Genomic DNA, 22019 nt, shown 5'->3' with positions numbered 1-22019 from the left:
GAGCCGAGCCTGCCGCCGCTGCGACTTCAGGTATAGAGTGGAGGGGAGCATCGCTGAACATGGATGAGATGGGATGGAAGGGCAGAGGAGGGGAGGGGAGAATCGCTCGACATGGAGGGGAGGGCAGGGGAGGGGAGAATCGCTCGACATGGAGGGGAGGGCAAGGGAGAGAGACGAGAAAACGTTTAGACGACAGCTTCCCAGGGCCCGTTTCATTTGTTCCGAAACGGGCTTTTTTGCTTGTAGTATCTATATTTGTCCAAGTGACTATTTTAAAGTTCATTCTCTGTCAAGCTGATGTGGCACACACATCACATGAATAACGTAAAACTTTTCCCAGTTGTGCATGCCATGATAATATCAAGACTGGATTACTGTAAAACACTCTACACTGCACTTTGTCTAAGTTGCTAGGGGCATGTTGGGAGCATGTCTTGAGCGGGCCACAGAGAGAGAGGGAGGGAGCCGCGGGGTTGTGGAACTCAGGCGACAGTGGATGCATGGAACTCAGAGGGCACGGGACGAGAGGGGGGGTCCTGGGACGACAGAGGGGTTCCTGGGACAACAGAGGGAGGAGGGGGTCCTGAGATGACATGGGGGGAGGGGGTCCTGGGACGACAGAGGGGGGAGGGGCGGGACCTGGAAGGGGAGGGGTGGTCCTGGAAGTCAAACAGGAGGTGGGGGCCTGTAACTCCAACGGGAGGTGGGGGTCCTGCTACTGTAAGGGGAGGAGGGTCCTGAAACTCGAAGGGGAGGGGCGCCTGGAATGCAGAGGATAGGGAGGGAGGGAGGGAGGTAGGGGGCATGGAACTCCGAGGGGAAGGGGCCTCAAACTCGGAGGACAGAGAGGAATGGACGAATGGGGGTGTGGAACCCCAAAGACAGGGGTGCAGGGAACTCCTGGGGGGGTGAGGGGGGTTGGGGGGAGGGTGAGGGGGGTTGTGGGGGGGGTGAGGGGGAGGGAGCCCTTGTTAGCCCCCGTTTCATTTCACACAGAAACGGGCCTCTTTTACTAGTCAGTCTATAATTTCCCCAATCACCTCTGGAGCCCTTTTTAACGATTGGCGTTACTTTGGCTACCCTCCAATCTTCCAGTACCATGCTTGATTTTAAAGATAAATTACATATTACTAACAATAGGTCTGCAAGTTCGTTTTTCAATTCTATCAGTTTCCTGCTTAGCATAAAGATAGCAAAAAAAAAAAACCCATTACAAAAAAAATGTAGCACAACAGTCAGGGAAAACCAGTAGATCCTTATTGAAAAATGTAGAACACAGATAAGTCCAAAAAACAGTAGACCTACTGGAAAAAAAAAATAGCAATTGCAACATTGACTCTGAAACTAAATCTTGATAGAGGCAAAAGAGCTTCCGCACTCATTAAAACCAAGTAAAATGACCACACATTGCTAAGAGTTATTCTCTTCCTATTATAGATTTAAAGAAACAACCATCGTAGCAACCTCCCAAGCAGATGCTGTGTAAAATGGTACATTTTAATGTACTTTGGGGTCCTTTTACTAAGGTGCACTGCGGTAGCGTAGGCGCAGATTTTGAGCGTGCACAGAATCATTTTTCAGCACACCTATAAAAAAGCACTTTTTAAAAATTTTTGCTGAAAATGGACATGCAGCAAAATCAAAATTGCCGCATGTCCATTTTGGGTCTGAGACCTTACCACCAGCCATTGACCTAGCGGTAAAGTCTCACACAGTAACCGGGCGGTAATGACCGATGTGCATCAAATGCCACTTGGCACACGTAGCTGACACGCAGCAGAAAATACAAAATATTTTTCAGATGCGCATAGCAGACGTGCGCCAAAAATGAAATTACCACAATGGCCACGCTGTAGCTGGGTGGTAACTCGGAATTGATGCCTGTTGATTATGCATTGGCGCTTATGCGGCTTAGTAAAAGGGCCCCTCTGTTTGGTATGACTCTTCTACAAGGACATATTCCTTTAGTAGGAAATATAGTAGACCCCAATGTAAGCAGAAAGATACACTTATACCACTGACTATGAGACAAGGCTGCAGGGCCTGAGGGATGACTTACCCAGGCTCAGATAGGAAGGAGAAGGCAGCTGCTGTAGTGGAACTGCCTAAAAGCCAAACAATGGCACTTAGCATTACTCACTAAGGGGTCCTTTCACTAAGCTATGGTAAAAGGGGGCCTGTGCTAGTGTCAGCTCATGTTTTTGATGAGCACTGAGGCCCCTTCTTACCTCAGTGGGTAAAAGGCTGTCTTTTGTTCTGGAAAAGAAATGGCCGTGTGGTAAGTGAACCACTTGCCGTGCAGCCATTTTGGAAGGGGAGCACTTATCGCAACCCATTGAGGTAGTGGTAAGGGCTCCCACACTAACCTGGCAGTAATCGGGCAGCCCACGGCGCTGCTTGATTACTGCTGGGTAAACACTGGCAAAACAAAAATAGAAAATATTTTTGTGGTGCCCGAAATGACGTGCGCTGGGGATAGAAAGTACCACTTGACTAGGGTTACCATATGTCTGGATTTACCCGGACATGTCCTCTTTTTGAGGACATGTCCAGGAAACCAGGCGGGTTTTGCCAATCTGCTCATTTGCCCGAATTTCTGAACAAACGGGCAGGCTGGTGGGCGGGGCGGGCTGTCCTATGCTAGCCTCCCGGCCCTCCCCTCCCCTTACTTACTACTCTACTGCCCTGGTGGCCTAGTGACCTCTTCCGCCTTCGGGGCAACAAAGAGCCCCCTCTTTCCTGCCCGGAGCACTGCCCTGCATTCTGTTGCTGATCTCGGCGCTGATTCAAAATGGCCGCCGAGAGTTGAAGCAACCTCGGAAGACTTCAACTCTCAGCGGCCATTTTGAATCGACGCCGAGATCAGCAACAGGATGCAGGGCAGCAAAGAGGGGGCTCTTTCCTGCCCCGAAGAGGTCACTAGACCACTAGGGCAGTAAAGTAAGGGAAGGGGGTGACGGGATGTGTGACAGGGGGGAGGGGAATATGTGACAGGGGTGGAGCGAGGGTGTGAAAGGGGTGGGGCATGGTGTGAAAGGGGGCATGGCGGGGTGTGGTGGGGCAGGGTGGGGCATGTGTCCTCTTTTTGGGGGGACCAAATATGGTAACCCTACACCTGACTCCTGCGGTAGCCCAACAGTAGTTCCAGATTGGCACACGGCAAGCCTGTTGCTATGCGCCAACCCTTTAGTAAAAGGGCCCCTAAGGTAACCTGCACTGCCCAAACAGTCCATCTGGGGAGAGGGAGCGATGGCAAAGCCTGAGGTATTAAATAGGGGGTGGGGTGAATGAAACATTAATGCAAATTATCAGCATCATCATTTTCCTTAGCGTTCTGAAAGGCTGGCAAACTATAGTGTATGAGTTCTCTCTATGCTCAGCTTTTTCTCACCAAGGTTTACACATTGTGGCCATTTCTTAATGCTCTTGCCCCAGTCTGCTCCAAGGTACCATTAGTCAAAGCAGCGTAGCAAACATATCGATCCTCAAACTGATTTTCTTTGCTGGCATTTTTATTCACCGCTTAATAATTCTCTTGGTAGTGATGCGACCTTAGGAGGCAACAGTACTATATGTTCAGAGATAGGGGAATAGCTAAACAGAGGCAAGAAGGAAGAGGGAGAGAGAAAGTGACCCTTGAGTTACTTACATTTAAAGTGACCTTCAGCTGGCCTGCTTTCTTTGTCTTCAGTATGTGCAGTGATGTAAACCTTGTAGCGCTGTTCTGGTATGAGACCTTGGATAATTGCTCTAGTTGCATTACTTTGAAGGATTAATTGGTTGGTTTTCCCTTCTGAAATGAAAAAAGCAACACAAATCAACCCTGAACCACAATAGTATCGAAATCATAAATGTATCACCAATAGCTTTTTCAAAGCATTTTAAATATATCACAGGTGTTTTTAGTTTTATGAACTCTCAGCATTTAGGGTGAGGTTTAGCAATAATTCTTTCAGTTAACAGAGAACTAGAGAAAAGATGTGATAAGGGTTGAGAGGAGGTGCAGCCTAGTGATTAAAGCAATAGACTACGATTCTATAAAGTGGACCAAGATTTAGGTGCCAAAATGCAATGCACTGCGGGCAAATTCTATAATGGAATCTGGGCGCCCAGATTCTGTTATAAAATACTAGTATAAGTCAGCATTTATGCCAGCCATTCCCAACTAGGTGCGCAGTCAGTGGTACTCTATAACTTTAGTGCACAGGGTACACAGCACATAAATGCAAGAGCGTGTGCACAGGGGGAGGCGGGTTATGGGCGTGTCAAACATTTATGCATGTAAGTTATAGAAAACTGTTATTACGCATGAAAGTGCTACGTTTAGGCATGCTTTTACACCTGCTGTTGACATAGTGCACTTAAATGTTAGTGCATAAATCAGCCATTCTCACCCAGTCCTTAGGTCACACCTAGTCACATCGAGTTTTCAGGCTATCCACAATGAATATGCATGAGATAGATTTGCATGCACTGGTACCTGATGCGGTGGCGGGGTGGACGGCGATGGTGGGGGAGGGTTGGTGGCGGGAGGGGGGTTCAAGAAGGTCGTTGGCAGGGGGCCAGGGCCGAATCTATGGGGGCCCAGCCCCCCCCCCCAGGCCCCACATAGTTACGCCACTGGGATGAACATAGAGCTGGTCAGAGGCCTATGACATGGAACTTGTAGTGTATCACCTGTTAGGCTACAGCCTGTCAAGGTAGAAATTTAACTTGGATTCCTTTGTCTGCCACTCATTATGGGGCCCTTTTACTAAGCTGCGGTAAGCTCTACGTGCATGCAGCACATGCCCAAATCTACAGCCAGGCCAGCATGCCCCCCTGGCAGTACTTTAAGATTTGGCACACGCCTATAATGCCTGGATGATTTATTTATTTATTTATTTCCTCCCACGTGCATCATTTCCGGCGGTAATCGGCACTTGGCACATGCTGACCAGTCACCGCGTGTGTAACACATGAACCCTTACTGCTAGATCAATAAATGGCGTTAAGGGCTCAGGTCGGTTTTCGGTGCTTAGAATGAAGATCTTTGAAGCCTAGTCTTGCAATAAGAAAAAGTTATCTTGGGGAAGAGGGGATTTCTAGTAGCTAGAGCAGTGGTTCCCAAACCTGGTCCCGGAGTCAGGTTTTCAGTTTATCCACAATGAATATTCATGAGATAGATTTGCGTGTGGTGGAGGCAGTGCATGCAAATCTCTCTCATGAATATTCATCGTGGGTATCCTGAAAACCTGACCTGGCTGAGGTGCCTCCAGGACCAGGTTGGGGAACCACTGAGCTAGAGCATTTAATTATAATTTAGGAAACATTCAGTGATATAAGTTTAATCACCCCTCTGTCACTGATTTTCTAGGGCACAGGTGTGAAAAGTCTGAATCCAGTACAAAACTGGTCTAATTTTGCCCCACTAGTCTCCCATTAAACATACAGAGATATTTCCATTCATACAGCTGCAGCAATGTTTGTACCACAGGAAAAATGATATATATATATATAAAAAAAATCTTTGAATATGTTAAACCCATAATAGTTTTTGCTATTGAGTAGAGTGTCTTGAGCCTCTCTTCAGGCACTTCGGCTTAAGAATGACAATGAAAGGTTGTCCGTAACCAGATTCCACTCCATTATTTATTTCCTAATGCAGAAAAAAATACAGTCTCACAGAGCAGAATTGCATATGATCCTAGGGCAAAATATACTCTCAACAAGTACAAACTTGGGAGGCCAATTTAAAGCTCACGCATCTCAATATGTACTTTAGCTAGTTCCACACTGAAAAGAAAGCTCAAGTTTTTGGAACAATATGTTGATGACTGGCCATACTGTTTTGTGGCATGTTCAGTTATAAAGATTTACAAACTTTATTTTATAATTCACACTTTAAAGATGCATCAGGTTTATACAGACTTAGGGCCCTGTTTACTAAGCAGCATTATAGGTGCGTTAACATTTTTTATGCGCGTTAACCATGTACGTGTCTACAATATCCCTTAGGCGCCTATATGGTTAGTGCGCGTGCTACGTGTAGGTGCGCTAAAAACAGTAACGCACCTTAGTAAACAGGGCCCTTAGACTTCACAGAGAGCTAAAAAAAATGCACGTGGTGGATTTTCTCATCAAAATATGCTCTCAAAGCAAAATTATTGAAAAGGTCAGACTCCAAAACGTAAACGAGTGGGAGCCACAATAAACAGGTACACTCAAGCACTCAACACTCATCAAAAGTGACCTCAGTGACGACTCGTTTCACACGAGTGTACAGCCCATGACGCGCCTTAATCCTCATTGGTCACACAAGTGTTTAACCCCATAATTGGAGTTATTATATGCAGAAATTAGTACAGTTATGGGGTTAAACACTTGTGTGACCGATGAGGATGAAGGCGAGTCATGGGCTGTACGTTCCTGTGAAACGAGTCGTCACTGAGGTCACTTTTGATGAGTGTTGAGCGCTTGAGTGTACCTCAAAGCAAAGTTAAGCAATGCCTAGAAAAAAAAAAAAGGGTAATTACAAAATAGCTGACTGGTCATTATTCAAACCAGTTTAAGCAAGCAGGAGAGGCTCCTGGCTGCTTCAGTTGCCTGTGTGGGGCTATCCACCGATACTCAGGAGCACTCCTCAGTAGTGGAGGAGTAGCCTAATGGTTAGTGCAGTGGCCTAGGAAACTAGGTTCAATTCGCACTGTAGCTCCTTGTGACTCTGGGCAAGTCACTTAACCCTCCTTTACTCCAGGTAGGAAATAAGTACCTATATGTAAACTGCTTTGATTGTAACCACAGAAAAGCAGCATATCAAATCCCATTCACTTAACCAGGTAGTGCCACTGAAAAACAGTTATTTTGTGAGCGGGGCGGAGTTGGTGCTTATGTGGTTAAGGGCCGATATTCAGCACCTGACCACCTAAGTTAAGCGACCACATAAAAGTCAGTCCTATTTTATCTGGTTTTGCTTAGGCAGGTAAGTGCTGAATATTGCACTTAACCACACAACAGATAGCCGGATGCATAAACCTGGATATTCAGTGTCGGTGCCCAGACATGACCCGGTATGGAATATCGGGGAATAAAACTGGTGATGGCTAAGAAAACGCTCACCGGCTGAATATTTGTCCCTGATTCTTTTTTAACTTACCATATGCAGACTGTGCTTCCCTTACTATAAACACATATCAACTTTTAATTTGAACTTATGTTCAATTTTGGCAAAGTGCAGTGATCATGACCAACCCATTGGTGATAATGGTGATTGGTGCCATTGACTTTCAGTGAAAACCAACAGCAAGATGTTGGTAAATCCAAGACATACAGGATTAGCAACAAACTTCATGGCACAAGAAATAGATTGAACCAATCAAAGCTTTACCCAATGCAACTATGGATTTTTCTTGAGCAAATACAATTACAAGGCTATAGATGAAATAAGTCAGAAACAGGCTCAGCTTCCCCCTTACAAAACAGAGCTTGTTGGGGAACCCTAGCAAGATATGGCATATTAACATAAAAGCATAAGATATGCCATGCTGAGTCAGACCAGAGGTCCATCAAGTCTAGCATTTTGTCTCCAACAGTGGCCAGTTCAAGTCACTTGGAAGTACATAGGAGATCCAAATAGAAAAATCCATTTCACATTACTTACTCTCAGAAGTAAGAAGTGGTGAATATCGTCTACTTTGCTCATAATTCCTAATGTACCCTTTCGGCAGAAACTTGTCCAAACCAGTTTTAAGCCCAGCTATATTATTCTTTTGACCATATCCTCTGGCAATAGATTCCAAAGTGTAATTATACACTACCTGACAAAATTGTTTCATGGACTGTCCTCTTGTCTTAGAACTATTTCAGAAGATTAATAACTGTCTATCTGATGGAGAATACAATTCAAAGTATTGTCTCTGATTCACAAGACATCCCCCCTCCCCCATTTACTAAACCACACTAGCGGCTGGTGATGCACTAATGCCAACACAGCCCATTCACTCTGAATGGGCTGTGTTGGCGTTGCACGCGGCTTAGTAAACAGGGGAGATTGAATGATAAGGTACCGTTTAGCTATTACTAACTCACTAAGGATTTATTGGTCTGTGCGTGCCCTGTGCTCTGCTGATAAATTTTTGTTTGACACACCCACCTTTCATCATATACGATTAAATGAACATCATTCGTCTATATTCTATGTTGAGGGTGCTAAGTTATGAAATCCACTACCAACTGAACTACACAAAATTGTTTCCATTGCTTAATTTAGAAAACAACTGAAAGTTGACGGGATTCACCACTTCTTACTTCTGAGAGTAAGTAATGTAAAATTGATTTTTCTATTTTGAGTGGAGGAGTGGCTTAGTGGTTAGGGTGGTGGACTTTGGTCTTGGGGAACTGAGTTCAATTCTCACTTCAGGTGCAGGCAGCTCCTTGTGACTCTGGGCAAGTCACTTAACCCTCCATTGCCCCAAGTACAAATAAGTATCTGTATACAATATGTAAGCCACATTGAGCCTGCCATGAGTGGGAAAGCACAGGGTACAAATGTAACAAAAAAAAAGTGAACTTATTTGTGTAGGTTTTTGCTTTTGTCTAACTTAGTGGTTCCCAAACCTGGGCCTGGAAACACCCCAGCCATTCAGGATTTCAGGATATCCATACTGAATGTTCATGAGAGATTTACATGCAGTGGATTTAGTCCATACAAATCTCTCTCATGAATATTCATTGTGGATATCCTGAAAAGCAGTCTGGCTGAGGTGCCCTCAGGACCTGGTTTGGGAATCCCTGGTCTAACCTACTGTTGAGGTTCTACCGTTCTACTGTAAAAATGTTATATACGTACATACTGCTGTCAAAATAATTAATATATATGATACTGTTTTTATTGTATGATGAGTCTGTCTCTTTAATTCTGTATGTTTTTATTATTAACCACCTAGAACTGTAAGATAGTGTGGGTTGCAAATTTGTTTAATAAATAATAATAATAATATTTATTTACTTATTTATTTATTTGTTGCATTTGTATCCCACGTTTTCCCACCTATTTGCAGGCTCAATGTGGCTTACATCGTACCGGAGGTGCATTTGCAGTCTCTGGTGTTTACAAATACAGAGTGATGTTGAGGTGAGATAAAGTTCATATGGGACAGCCACATAAGGTCATTGAACAGTGGGAGAGTTGTGTTTTGTGCATTTCTTGAGGGTGAAATTTTCTCAACGGGATTTATTATTGCAATACCGCTCTAAAGAAGAAGTTGACAGATTGACAATAGTGCTGCCATACTCCCCTCTCAGTTCTAAGATCAATGAAAGTATCCACTCACATTGGCATATGCTGCAAATTTACGATTGTTTTCAAGAACATCCGATATGCGCAATTAAGCGTAGTAAAACCACTGGAGAACTTCTGTCCTATAAAAGAATGGATTATGATATTGGTCTTGAAAGAATGGAACATATGAAATGCGGTGCATGTCAATGGTGTGAAACAACTACTGTTTTGAGGGTCCTATGTGGCAATACTCAGCTGATACACGTCCGATTTACTCTAGATCTTTTACGAATTGTCTTTCCAGTAATGTCGTGTATGCCATAATTTGCCCCTGTCAGAAGATATATATAGGTAGACCAAGTCACCCTGTGAAACTAAGTTTGACAGAACATAAATCCATTCAGTTAGTGGGATCAGTGCACTATGAATGCTGGCTCCTCCCACGACCAAATGGCTTGGGTTTGGTTGTTTCTGAGATGGGCATCCTCACTTTCCATTATCACTGAAAATCAGAAATGACCAAGTCCTGGGGAAGACCATCTCTAAGGTCGACCTAAATTTGCTGATTTGGACGTCCCCGACCGTATTATCAAAATGAAAGATGGCCGCCCATCTTGTTTCGATGATATGGGTTTCCCCGCCCCTTGCTGGAGCCGTCCTGCAAGGATGGCCCCAGGAAAACTTGGGCGTCCTTTTCGATTATGCCCCTCCACGTCATCTCGCCTTTGGGCATTATTCCAAAAAAGAAAAAGAAAAGTTTAGGTTAATCCATAATCTTTTCTTCCCAGCTGGAGGAAGTGTGAATGATTTTATTGATCCTGCTGTATGTTCCATTCACTACTCACCTTTTGATAAGGCATTAGAAATGGTACTTCAATTGGAGACAGGTACGCTAGTGAGTCAACGTTTCGCTTGTTGCCAATTCATCCACAGTCATTTCATCTTTTGGGTTTCAAGTTTGAGGATAAGTTTTATTTTGACAGATGTCTTCCTATGGGTTGTTATATTTCTAGTTCTTATTTTGAAACATTTCCAACATTTGTGCATTGGGTTACAGAACAGCAAGAGGGTTTAAGTTCAATGATTAATTACTTGGATGATTCTTCATTTGGGAGGAGGGCAGGTTCTGGCGAGTGTAAGCACTTGGTAGCAGTATTTCAGTCTGTAGCAGGAGAATTTGGCATTCCTTTAGCTGATGAATAGAAATCAAACAAAATAAAACATGGAAAAGAAAATAAGATGATACCTTTTTTATTAGACATAACTTAATACATTTCTTGATTAGCTTTCGAAGGTTGCCCTTCTTCCTCAGATCGGAAATAAGCAAATGTGGTAGCAGATAGTATATATGAGAGAAACATCAAAGCATTACTTTGGCAGTCTGACAGAGTGGGAGGGTGGGGGTATACATGGGGACATCAAAGCATTTCATTGATATTCTAACAGAATGGGTGTTGGTAGGTGAGAGGGGAGTAATAAACAGAGAAATACAGCTTTATGTTTTATAATGAGTTAGAAAACCCAGATCCTTATTAAGTCCTGTTTGTTGGGTGTCAAAATATTCAATCATTCTTATTTCAAATATTGAATATTTTAACACCCAACAAATAGGACTTAATAAGGATCTGGGTTTTCTAACTCATTATAAAACATAAAACTGTATTTCTCTGTTTATTTCTCTGTTTATTACCCTCCTCTCACCTACCAACACCCATTCTGTTAGAATATCAATGAAATGTTTTGATGTCCCCATGCATACCCCCACCCTCCCACTCTGTCAGACTGCCAAAGTAATGCTTTGATGTTTCTCTTATATATACTATCTGCTACCACATTTGCTTATTTCCGATCTGACGAAGAAGGGCAACCTTCGAAAGCTAATCAAGTAATGTATTAAGTTATGTCCAATAAAAAAGGTATCATCTTATTTTCTTTTCCATGTTTTATTTTGTTTGATTTCTATTGATAACCTTTAAGAGTGGACTAACTAACATGGCTACCACACCTCTCTACTTTAGCTGATGATAAATCTGAAGGGCCTTGTAAAAAGATTGTGTTTTGGGGGACTGAACTTGATTCATTAAAAAATGGAATCTAGATTGTCTTTGGATAAAGTTTTGAAGCTGCGTGGGATTATTGATAATGCATTTGATTGTAATAAATTAAAATAAAAGAAATTCAGTCACTGGTGGACCATTTTAATTTTGCAACAAGAGTGATTTCAATGCAAAGAATATTTGCTCAGCATTTAACTTTGTTGACTAAGGGTGTGTGCAAGCAGTTTTATCAAGTGCATATCAAGATTTGGAAATGTGCAAATGAATTTTGATCAACTTTAATGGTATTTGGCTTTGGCCTCTGCCACCTATTAGTAGTGTTGATCTTCATCTATTTACTGATGCGGCTGGGAGCCATGGTTTTGGGGTTTACTTCCAGGGAAGTTGGTGCGCAGCAGAGTGGCCTGAATGGAGGAGAATTAAGGGGAGGTATAAGAATAGAGCCTTTCGTCAGCTTTTCCTAGCATGGATGGCTTTAGTATTGTGGGGGAGGAAATTGCAGAATAGAAAAGTAGTATTGTATTTGGATAATTGGGCCATGGTTCAGGCAGTAAAATAAACAGTCGACTCATTGTCTCCTGCTTGTAGAGCTTCTAAGATTAGTTATACTGCATTGTCTGCAAAGTATCTTGTATAAGAAGCATAATAACATAAGAAAAGCCATACTGAGTCATCTAGCCCAATATCCTGCTTCCAACATTGGCCCAATCCAGGTCACAAGCATGTGGCAGAAGCCCAATTAATAGCAACATTTCATGCTACCAATCCTGGTGCAAGAAATGACTTCCCTCCATGTCCACCTCAATAACAGACTATGAACTTTTCCTCCAGGAACTTGTCCAAACTTTTTTTAAGCCCAGATACACTAACTGCTATTACCACATCCTCCGGCAATGAGTTCCAGAGCTTAATTATTCTTTGAGTGAAAAAATATTTCCTCCTATTTGTTTTAAAAGTATTTCCATGTAATTTCATTGAATGTCCACTGGTCTTTGTACTTTTTGAAAGAGTGAAAAATTAATTCACTTTTACCCATTCTATACCACTCAGGATGTTATAGACCATGATCATATCCCCCACAGCCATCTCTTTTCCAAGCTGAAAAGCCCTAACCTTTTTAGCTTTTCCTCAATATGGGAGCAGTTCCATCCCTTTTATCATTTTGGTCGCTCTTCTTTAACCTTTTCTAATTCCGCTATATCTTTTTTGAGATACAGTGACCAGAACTGAACACAATACTCAAGGGGAGGTCATACCATGGAGCGATACAGAGGCATTATAATATTCTTGGTCTTACTTTGCATCACTTTCCTAATAATTCCTAGCATCCTGTTTGCTTTTTTGGCTGCCACCACACACTGGGCAGAAGATTTCAGTGTATTGTCTACAACAACACCTAGATCTTTTTCTTGAGTGCTGACTCCTAAAGTGGATCCTAGCATCAACTATGATTTCGATTATTCTTCCCAATGTGCATCACTTTGCATTTGTCCGCATTAAATTTCATCTTCCATTTGGATGCCCAGTCTTCCAGTTTCCAAAGGTCTTTGTGCCCGACATGTACCTTGTTTGGATAATGGGAACACTGATTCTCTCTCTTGTTTTCAGTGGTCCCATTTCCAATTGAAGAACTGTAGAAGAGATCATTGGCAGAGAACTGGAAATGTTAAGCATCAGGCTGGAGACATTTTCAAGAGTTCTGCAGGCATAATAAGTTTGAGAGTATGTTGCCTGTGGCAGACAGTAGAGTTATTCAGGTTGTGATTTTTGCATGGAGAAATGGAAAGTCTTTGAATACAGACAGCTTAGAAATAAATGATATTGCAGCTAAGGTTTACATTACAAAATTCAGAGTCCCTACATCCTCCTTTTTGGTCAAACAATTATTGTGTAGGTATGCAAAAAGTGTTGTGACAGGTGTAAAGATGGTGTGATTGCTGATTTCACATGATCTGTTAATTTCTTTTTTTTTATCAACATTTTCAAAATAAATTTCAAGAATATTCTTGATACAGAAAAAAATTTGAAGATAATCACATTGCACTTATAGACTATGAATATGCTACGCACACCATGTAAACTTCTTATATAAGAAAATTATTTTACCTCAAATTTAAAGTCCACAAAAAAAAAAAGCGAGAGCAAGGTACAATTCAAGGCAAAAACACACCAATGGAAAAGGTAAGGAAGCAAACATCAGGCTTATTTAAACTATGCTACGGAGTGGATTTTACTGGCCTAGGAAACAAAGGAAGAGGAGACACAGCACATTTAGAGTCCAAAACAGAGGTCAGATGACCCAGATCAAAGAAAACATATTTCACCGAATTCAACTTTATAACACATTTTTGCAAGGACAATTTAACCAGAAAAGTGCTCCCAATTTTTGTACTGTAGATCTCAATTTCAGGAATTGCTGACATTGTGTTCACCTTGCCAAATTGGGGAAAATTCTAACCATGCAATTCAGAAAATAGCCAGTCTCGGTATGAATCCAAGACCAAAGTTATTATCAAATTTGCAGGTTTCATACCATAAGTTTCATCCTCCAAAGTTTGAGTCACATTCAACTGATCAAAGGAAACTTCAGACTTAGCGGCAACAGGTTGAGTAAAATCATTCTTAACAAAAGGCAGAACATAATAAATCTTTGAAACAGGAGGAAAAGATTGCTCAGGAATTTTTAAAACTTCTAACACATAACAATTAAGAGGAGCAACTGAAGGTATTTTTGGAAAATTTATAAACCTCAATGTTTTTCTTCTGAGTGTATTTTCCAAATTTTCTAACTTGTTATGAATTAAAGTATTGTCCTTCATAAGACAAGACTGTTTACCTGATAAAGTCTGATAAACTTTATCTGCTAGTTCCATCTTTTTCTCAAGAGCAGAAATGCAGTGTTATGTATTTTTCAATTGAGTCAAGTACTGATCTATCTGAGAAGATAAAGTTGAAAATTTGGTAGAAAATGAGTTTTCTAATCTCACCCAAACGTCCCAAATCGAATCCATTGTAATACTTGCAGGCTTGGTAGGTAGAACCAGCTTGGTCAACATTTTCTGTACTGCAGAATCCATCTGTTCTCGGTCAACTCCTCCCTCAAGTCCACCATCTGAAACGCCATCTGCACCTTGAGTTCAGATGACACAGAGACTCCCGACTGCAGATTCCCTCCACGGTCAGCCCTCAAAACGGGAACCGTCCCCAATCCTTCTGGACTTGTCCTGCAGACCTCCTTCTCTCTACGCCAGCATCAATGGCGGTAAATATAGCTCAGGGCTGAAGGCGATATCCACTTCAATCAGGCGGGGTGGTTCACCTCCCATCGCCTCAACCAGCCATGAAGCAATATTCCCCAATCCCTGTCCCGATGTCAGGAAGCAATCCATTGGACCAACTGTAAGGGCAGCAGGCACTATGGAGTAAGTATGTTGCTTGCCCCAGGGCTTTGGCATCAAAGATTTAGGAAAACATTATTACCAGGAAAAAAGCACCAGGTCAGTGTGAGAGCTGCTTCTCAGGGTTTCCTTCTGGCAGCCATCTTGCCCCTTTCTTTATTGGGAGGTTTAAAGAGGGTTTCTGAATTTTATTTTCTGTGGCATTAGTGGTGGATTTCTTTGGAGCTTTGAGGGTAGGGAAGATTGTGGCGCCTTCGAAAACTGTTGTAGGTGTTACAGGTTTATTGATGGGGGATGTGGTGCTGGGATGGAAGGAATCGTGTTTAAAGATTAGACATTCAAAATGTGATCAAAAAGGTAAAGGTGTCTGGCTATGTTTCTGATGTGGTAAATGTTTATCTTCTTACCCAGTTTACTGGGCAGAGAAGTATATGGGAATTAGGCCTTTGTGGGGAATATTGGTTAGTGCATCTGGATGGTAATCGTTTAACAAGGTATCAATTTTCAGCTGCTTTAAAGAGTACTTTAAAACACAATGGAACACATTCATTTAGAATAGGGGCAGCTTCTGTGTTGGCTACTGCAGGTGGATCAGAGGGGTTGATACAAAAATTGGGAGGTGGGCTTCCAAGAGCTATTTAAGTTATAGAAAAGAATTAGTTGATCATTATTGTTTTAATTTTAGCAGCTGTGCTGTGTTCCTTACGAGTGAAGACCTGCATTTGTCTGTGTGGACACTCTGTGTTTTGGACTAAGAGGCATGCCTCTGAATCTCACTGGGAAACACAACTGGGCCTGGTGGAGCAAGGAGTCTGCATTTAGTGGCTAGGACAACGTGGGATGCTGTGGGAGCAACTGATGCCAACTTTAAGGCATGCTCATCGTTTTTTGTACCCTGATGTTATTTTGATTCATTTAGGGGGGAATGATTTATATAAAACAAAATGGGTTAATTTAATCAGACAGATGAAGCATGACTTGTGTATAATTTTATGTCAGTTTTCTTGCTCGAAGATCTTTTGGTCCCACATAATTCCTAGGTTGGTGTGGCGGGAGACTTTGAAAGTGAAAGCTATTGAATGTTTGAGGAGAAAAGTGAGTGGTGATGTGTCTAAATTTTTATATGGGATGGGCAGTTTGGTAATAACTCATGAGTCATTGACTACAGATTGTCCTGGATTGTACCATGCAGATGGTACTCATTTGTCAGATATTGGGCTTGATATCTTTTTGAGTACCATTCAGGATTTATTACAGTTTGTAGTTAATGCTTGAGTGGCTACAGCATTTGGGGGGAGGAAGCAGTGATAAGCAGAGCTATCACTGCTTTGGCAGGTTTAGTATGGATTGGGGAGATTTGGAGGTTTGCATTCAATGTAGTTGTGGGTGAAGAATCAAGGCTCAGGTGCAATACCGTGTCAAGCTGAGGTGAGGTCTTGGCATCACCTCAAGACTCACTTTAATTGAAGCTGGGAATTGATTAATATGATATGTTATTTTGGATGGTTGGAATTTATGATAGGAGCTGGGGCTAGGTAGTCACTGACTAGCTTCTAAATTAAGGATTAAGGGGTTGGTTATGGCCACCTGGTACTAAGGGGATTTCAGTAGTTAGCTAATTTCAAAATTTTGTGAATTGTTAAATAATTAGTTGAGGCCCGATCCAAGATGGCCAACTGAACAGGTCGCAAGTCTTACCGCTCTCTCTGTGAATCTGTGATGCCAAAACGCTGAGGGAAATCGGCGGCCATTGCTCCCCCAGACCAACGAACCTTAGCGTTATGTGGCCCAATAGACTCTTTTTTGCGGGGACTTCAGGTGTCCGAGAGTGGATCGGTGAGCGGCGGAATGGTGGCGTCTGGGGGGAACGAAGGACCTGTGACGCTGCCCTCGCTGGATGTAACACTCAGCCCCGATCAGCGAGCTCCTCCCCCGCAACCCCAGAGCGTTTGTTCTCCAGTGTTGGCGTCGTCCCCGAGGCAGCTGGAATATAGTGCCACGGGAGAGACGATGGGAGCTGGAAATCTTGGCCTGGAGAGCAGAGGAGCTGAGAGTGGGATTTCCCCTCAGCCTACTCTGGTGATTCCAACTCAGATTGCGGGAGGCACGATGGCTGATGTAAGATCAGAAGGGGAAATCGTTTCTACCGAATATACACCAAGCCAAGGTACTTTTAAATTTCTTGAGGAGAAACCTGCAGAGATTACCTTAGAAAGCCTATGGGCTTTAATAGCCAATTTGGGCAAAGCTTTATGTCCACAAATCAAGGACATTGAGACTCGAGTTATAAAACTGGAAGAAACTGTTACAGCAGTTGAAGCTGATAAGAAAGAAATATTGATTAAGACTAAATCTCTAACTGAACAAGTAGAGAAAGTACAAGAAGTACAAATAAACACGATAAAAGATCTCACTAGTATGAGAAGAAAAATTGAAAATTTAGAGAATGCTCAAAGGTCTAATAATTTGAGATTTTTGAATTTCCCGAGGACGGTGACAACTATTCCCAGGGAAATGCTACATAGATACCTCAAAGAAATACTGGGATTTACGGATAACAACATTCCCCCTATAGAGCAAGTTTATTACTTATCAATAAAAATTTCTGAAACCTCAGTACAACAAACTGATCAACCTTTGGACGTCTCTGCTATATTAGAAGCCTCAACAACAGACTTAACAACATCAGCAACTCTGTTAGTAACATTGGCATTATCGTTAGATAAAGCCTTGATTATGAAAAAGTTTTTTAGAAATAGAGAGAAAACTTTCTTGGGATTCAATGTCCGTATATTTCCTGATGTGTCTAGAGACACTCAAAAAAACGAAGACAATTTCTCTTGTTAAAGCCAGGTGTTCTCCAGTTAGGAGCTACATTTCTTTTACGTTATCCTTGCAAGTGTATAATTTGTTATCAGTCGGTTAAGTATGTTTTTTTTTTAATCTATACAGCTTTCTGAATTTATCTCAGCTAGAAGGTCTTAGAGGTTAAGCATTGAATTTGTAAATGGATACCAAAACGACCTGTCTTAATTTCTTATTGTAATAATTGGTAAAATCTCCGCATTGTTAATCTTGGATCTATATGGTGGACTAGAGTGTACTTTGTTAAATATTTTGCTTTCTTTATTTGAAAAATGTTTATTTCAGACAAATGTACCTTTACTATTTCAAGTGTAATACTTGTTTAAAAGTTGAAACTAATAAATATAAAATAAAAAAAATAATAATAATTAGTTGAATAAAAGAGCTGCGGCCATTATTTTGCCACCAAGAATTTGTATTGTGATTTTGTTCATAGATGAATGTGGTGTGAGTGGCAAGGTTAGTAAAACCCACTAATTTTAGTAGTGGGCACTTAACCTTGACCCGAGCAGCTTTCTTAGTAGGGAAGATAGTTTTGGGAATTGATAGAATAAAGATAATGGAGGCAGTTGGGGATTGGAAGGGGCTGAAAATTTTAATTATTAAAAAGAAGTTTAGATTTTCATTTGAGGTGGTATTTAGAGGATGGTATTGGAAAAAGGTTTGTGACGAGAATTGGTATTGGATGGTCATGAAAGAAGGTGATTGGCTTGGAGGAAAGGGCAGGAAGGTGGATTCAAATTTGTGTTTTGTGAACAGGTTGGGGTGTTGTTTCGAGTGGTGGGAAGTAGAGGAAGTGTTCTGAGGGAGTTGAGAAAGTGATTGGAGGGTTCACAAATCACGGTCCCCCACCCAAGTCCAAGGTGTATTTGTGGTAGGGAAGGGATAAGTAAATCAAAGGATGAGGTGGTGTTTAAATTGGGGTTATGTTGGGGTTCTGGGTGGTTGGGTCGCAGCCTATACAGGGTTAGTAGGGTCTGAAACCAGGTGGTCAATGGCTTGAGGAGATTTGGGGGTTTGCATTCAATGGAGTTGTGTGTGAAGAATCAAAGCTCGGGCGCAATATTGTGTTAAGCTGAGGAGAGGTCTTGGCATCACCATAAGACTCGTTTTAATAAGCTGTGAATTGAGTAGTGTGATATATATTATTTTAGATGGTTGGAATTTATGATAGGAGTTGCTAGGTAATCACTGACTAGCTTCTAAATTAAGGGTTAAGGGGTAGGCTAGGGTTGCCTGGTACTAAGGGAATTTCAGTAGTTAGTTAATTTCAGAATTTTGCAAATTGTTAAATAAATAATTAATTGAATAAAGGAGATGCGGCCATCATTTTGCCACTAAAGATCTATGGAGAGACATTAGTGAGCTGTGTTAATAATAATAATAACATTTTTGTCCTGAGCCTGTGACTCATCTGTCAATCATACAGCTGTCTCTGTAACATAGTAGCATAGTAGATGATGGTACATAAAGACCAAAATAGCCCATCTAGTCTGCCCAGTAAGGTGGCCAGGCTTATAATTGCCATTCTGTTCTGGTTATTCCATCCCCACCCTCTACCCCTCATGCCTTCATTCACGTTTGTAACTACTGCTCTTTGCAGTTTACTCTGCATACTTTAAGCCCCAAAACGGTTAATTCACTGCTGATCTGAACTGAGGATCTTAATACTTGGTTTCCATCTTCTTGGCATTAAGGGAATCTCTTTGTTTATCCCATGCCTTTTGGAATCCCATCACCATTTTTTTTTACTCCTCCACTTCTTTAAGAGGATATTCCAAGCATCCAGCACCCTTTCTTTAAAGAAATAAATTACTACTACTTAACACTTCTAGAGCGCTACTGTACAATTTAACAAAGAGAGACAGTCACTGCTCAAAGAGCTTACAATCTAATAGACAAGTGAACGACGTTGCTCCTGAGTCTGCCTCCTTGTGGCTTCATATTGTGACCCCTAGTTCTACAGCTTTCTTTCCTTAGGGATAAGTTTGTTTCTTGAAGAATTTAAACATCTGTATCCAATCTCTTCTGTCCTGGGACTGATATGATCACTCTTTGTTTAAAGTTCAGTTCCACTGTTCTGTTGTGGGGCATTTTGATTCTTGCCATATTTAACAGAGGAATGGTACCTACCCTGTGCTTTTCATATATTTAGTTTTAATTTATTAATTTGCAAACTGTCTATGTGAGTTATCTAAGGAAGGGTTATATCAGGCATTTCTCAAACCATAACTAGATTCAGAAGAGCAATTTCTTTCATTAGATTTTACACGCTGCAAAAAGATGTTTAGGTTTAAGAGAGATTCCTGTTGAATTCCATGGGAACCTTTGGTTGAGAGTTTAATCATTTTCACAACCACAACATTCAACAAGGAGGGATTCAGCCAGTCCAATTTTGAAGACGCTTGGTATCTTTGGCTCTTATGCAGATATTTCTAGTTTGGCTTAATTTATTCTTTTATATATTTTTTTTCAGTAGCTATAATTCCAGACTTATTAGAGGAGAAAATAGTAGAGTAACTGCCCAGTATGCAGGCTATTTATATCATGCACAACATGCCAGAGTTACTGTGGGAAAGCAGACTGTGGCTGATAAGAAGCACTTTAATGAATTTTGTTAACCACGTCAGCACTGGGAAACATTTCACTCTCTCATAACTGTGTATATGACAGAATCTAATCCCTTAGCATAAGAAGCCAGTAGATATAATTTTGCAAATTTTTATTATTGTGCTAACAGTGGGAACTATGTATTAAGCATACAGTAAGTCCACTTACTTCATGTACTGTGAATAAGTCATGTAATACAGCCGACCGAGCATTATTTTAGAACATTGTGTGGGCACATTAAGGGGGGAAATTCATCAAAGCATTAGCGTGTGCTAAATGTTAAGATGTCCATTTTATACCTATGGGTTAGCATTTAGCGCGCAATAATCCATTAGCAGACGCTAAAGCCAAAGCTATAGAATATTTATATTTCTATAGAATTTTCTAATTTCTATAAAATTTCCTCATATGCTAACCAGTTACCTGGCCTGGCAATGACCTCATTAGTCATAATCTTGTGCATTAAACCCATGTTACCAGATTGAGGGTATGAAATTAAACTTCTAGTCCGGACTATATTAAAGCCCTAGTATGATGACCCAGCATGACAGGATTGGCATACGAGGAGGTTTAACAAAGGTGGTCTCCTCTCCTCAGACTCTTTAAGTTTAGGCTAACTCATGAGAGAGGTGCACAGGCTTAAAGAGACAAGCACTCATTCGTGCAGCTCTTCGGTGGACATGTGCCTTTTACCTCATCATTTTAGTATTTCAGGAGCTAAAGCTGACAAGTTGAAAAAGCAAGATGAAATCAGGGGTGTGGATTTTAGTATGATTTTCAACATATGGACCCCTAAGGTGTTAACCTCAATGAATTGTATTTTACCGTGCAGAGGCATAAAACAAGATTCAATTACGCATATTGGTCTTTTCCTTATCTTTCATCTTCAGTTTTCCTAGAAATATCATATGCTAGTGTCTCTAGTAGCAAAAGCTTTATTTGTTTAAAAAGTACAGCTTCTTAGAGAAGGGTGTCTCTGTCTGCCATTTACAGTATGTTGAGCTGCCTGTGAGCAGACTTTGGAGCTGGAATGTCATAATGGCAGCTTTCCACATGTCGTATTCCCTGGCCAGCTTGCATGAAGATACAATAGTTTGAGAGCAACAACCAGATTGAACCACTAGACTTAATAACATTGGTATTTTGCATTTCCACACATTGATATATATATACAAGGAAAATACATAGCCTACAAAACTACTTCAACAATCCACACAGTTACCGCAGCTCACCTCTAACTTACCTAACACTTTCCGTCTATCCTCCCTTACCTAATCTTTAAACAGTAATAATTGTACTTGTTATCATGAAACGACTATGCCTATCTTCTCTTACCAACATTCAAACTATAAGAATTGTACCTGTTATCATGAAATGATTATGTCATAACCATACTCTGTAAGCCACTTTGAGCCTGCAAATAGGTGGGAAAAGGTGGGATACAAATGCTATATATATATATATATATATATATATATATATATGTCTCTGCTTGTAAATTCTGAATCTGAAAAGGAGTGAAGATAAGATATGGTCATGCTCTTAAAGATAACTTTTATTTTTTTAAATATGTGAATGAATTGGCAAGCGAGGAAAGGACAGAGAGAAAGAAACTGGAGAAAGATATATCTTTGAATAGCAGCTGGTCTATTTGTTCTTCTGAGTCTCAAGCCTATATTTTCTTTGTTGAGAATTAGATTGAGGGAGAGCAGCGGATGTGGTGTGCTTGGGTATCAGCAGAACTTTTGATCTGTGTTGTACAGGAAGCTCATAAATAATTTGAGTATTTAGGTAGACCAAAAGGTGGTCGCTGCATTAGAAAGTGGTTGA

General features: G+C 41.3%; 1 protein-coding gene across 2 annotated transcripts in view; it reads right to left on the bottom strand.

Moving 5' to 3' along the window:
• The window catches only part of COL14A1 (collagen type XIV alpha 1 chain), a 417802-nt gene that overhangs the window by 333431 nt on the left and 62352 nt on the right, over positions 1-22019 (bottom strand). For both annotated transcript variants that reach the window (XM_030218565.1, XM_030218573.1), the window contains exon 4: positions 3650-3793. In XM_030218565.1, coding sequence (XP_030074425.1) covers positions 3650-3793 — 144 coding nt within the window. The remainder of the gene's footprint in view (positions 1-3649; positions 3794-22019) is intronic.

This window comes from Microcaecilia unicolor, chromosome 1 (assembly GCF_901765095.1).
Source record: "Microcaecilia unicolor chromosome 1, aMicUni1.1, whole genome shotgun sequence".
In the NCBI taxonomy this organism is placed as follows: domain Eukaryota; kingdom Metazoa; phylum Chordata; class Amphibia; order Gymnophiona; family Siphonopidae; genus Microcaecilia; species Microcaecilia unicolor.
The sequence above is the reverse complement of the archived record's forward strand: the minus strand, read 5'-3'. Positions and strand labels throughout refer to the sequence as shown.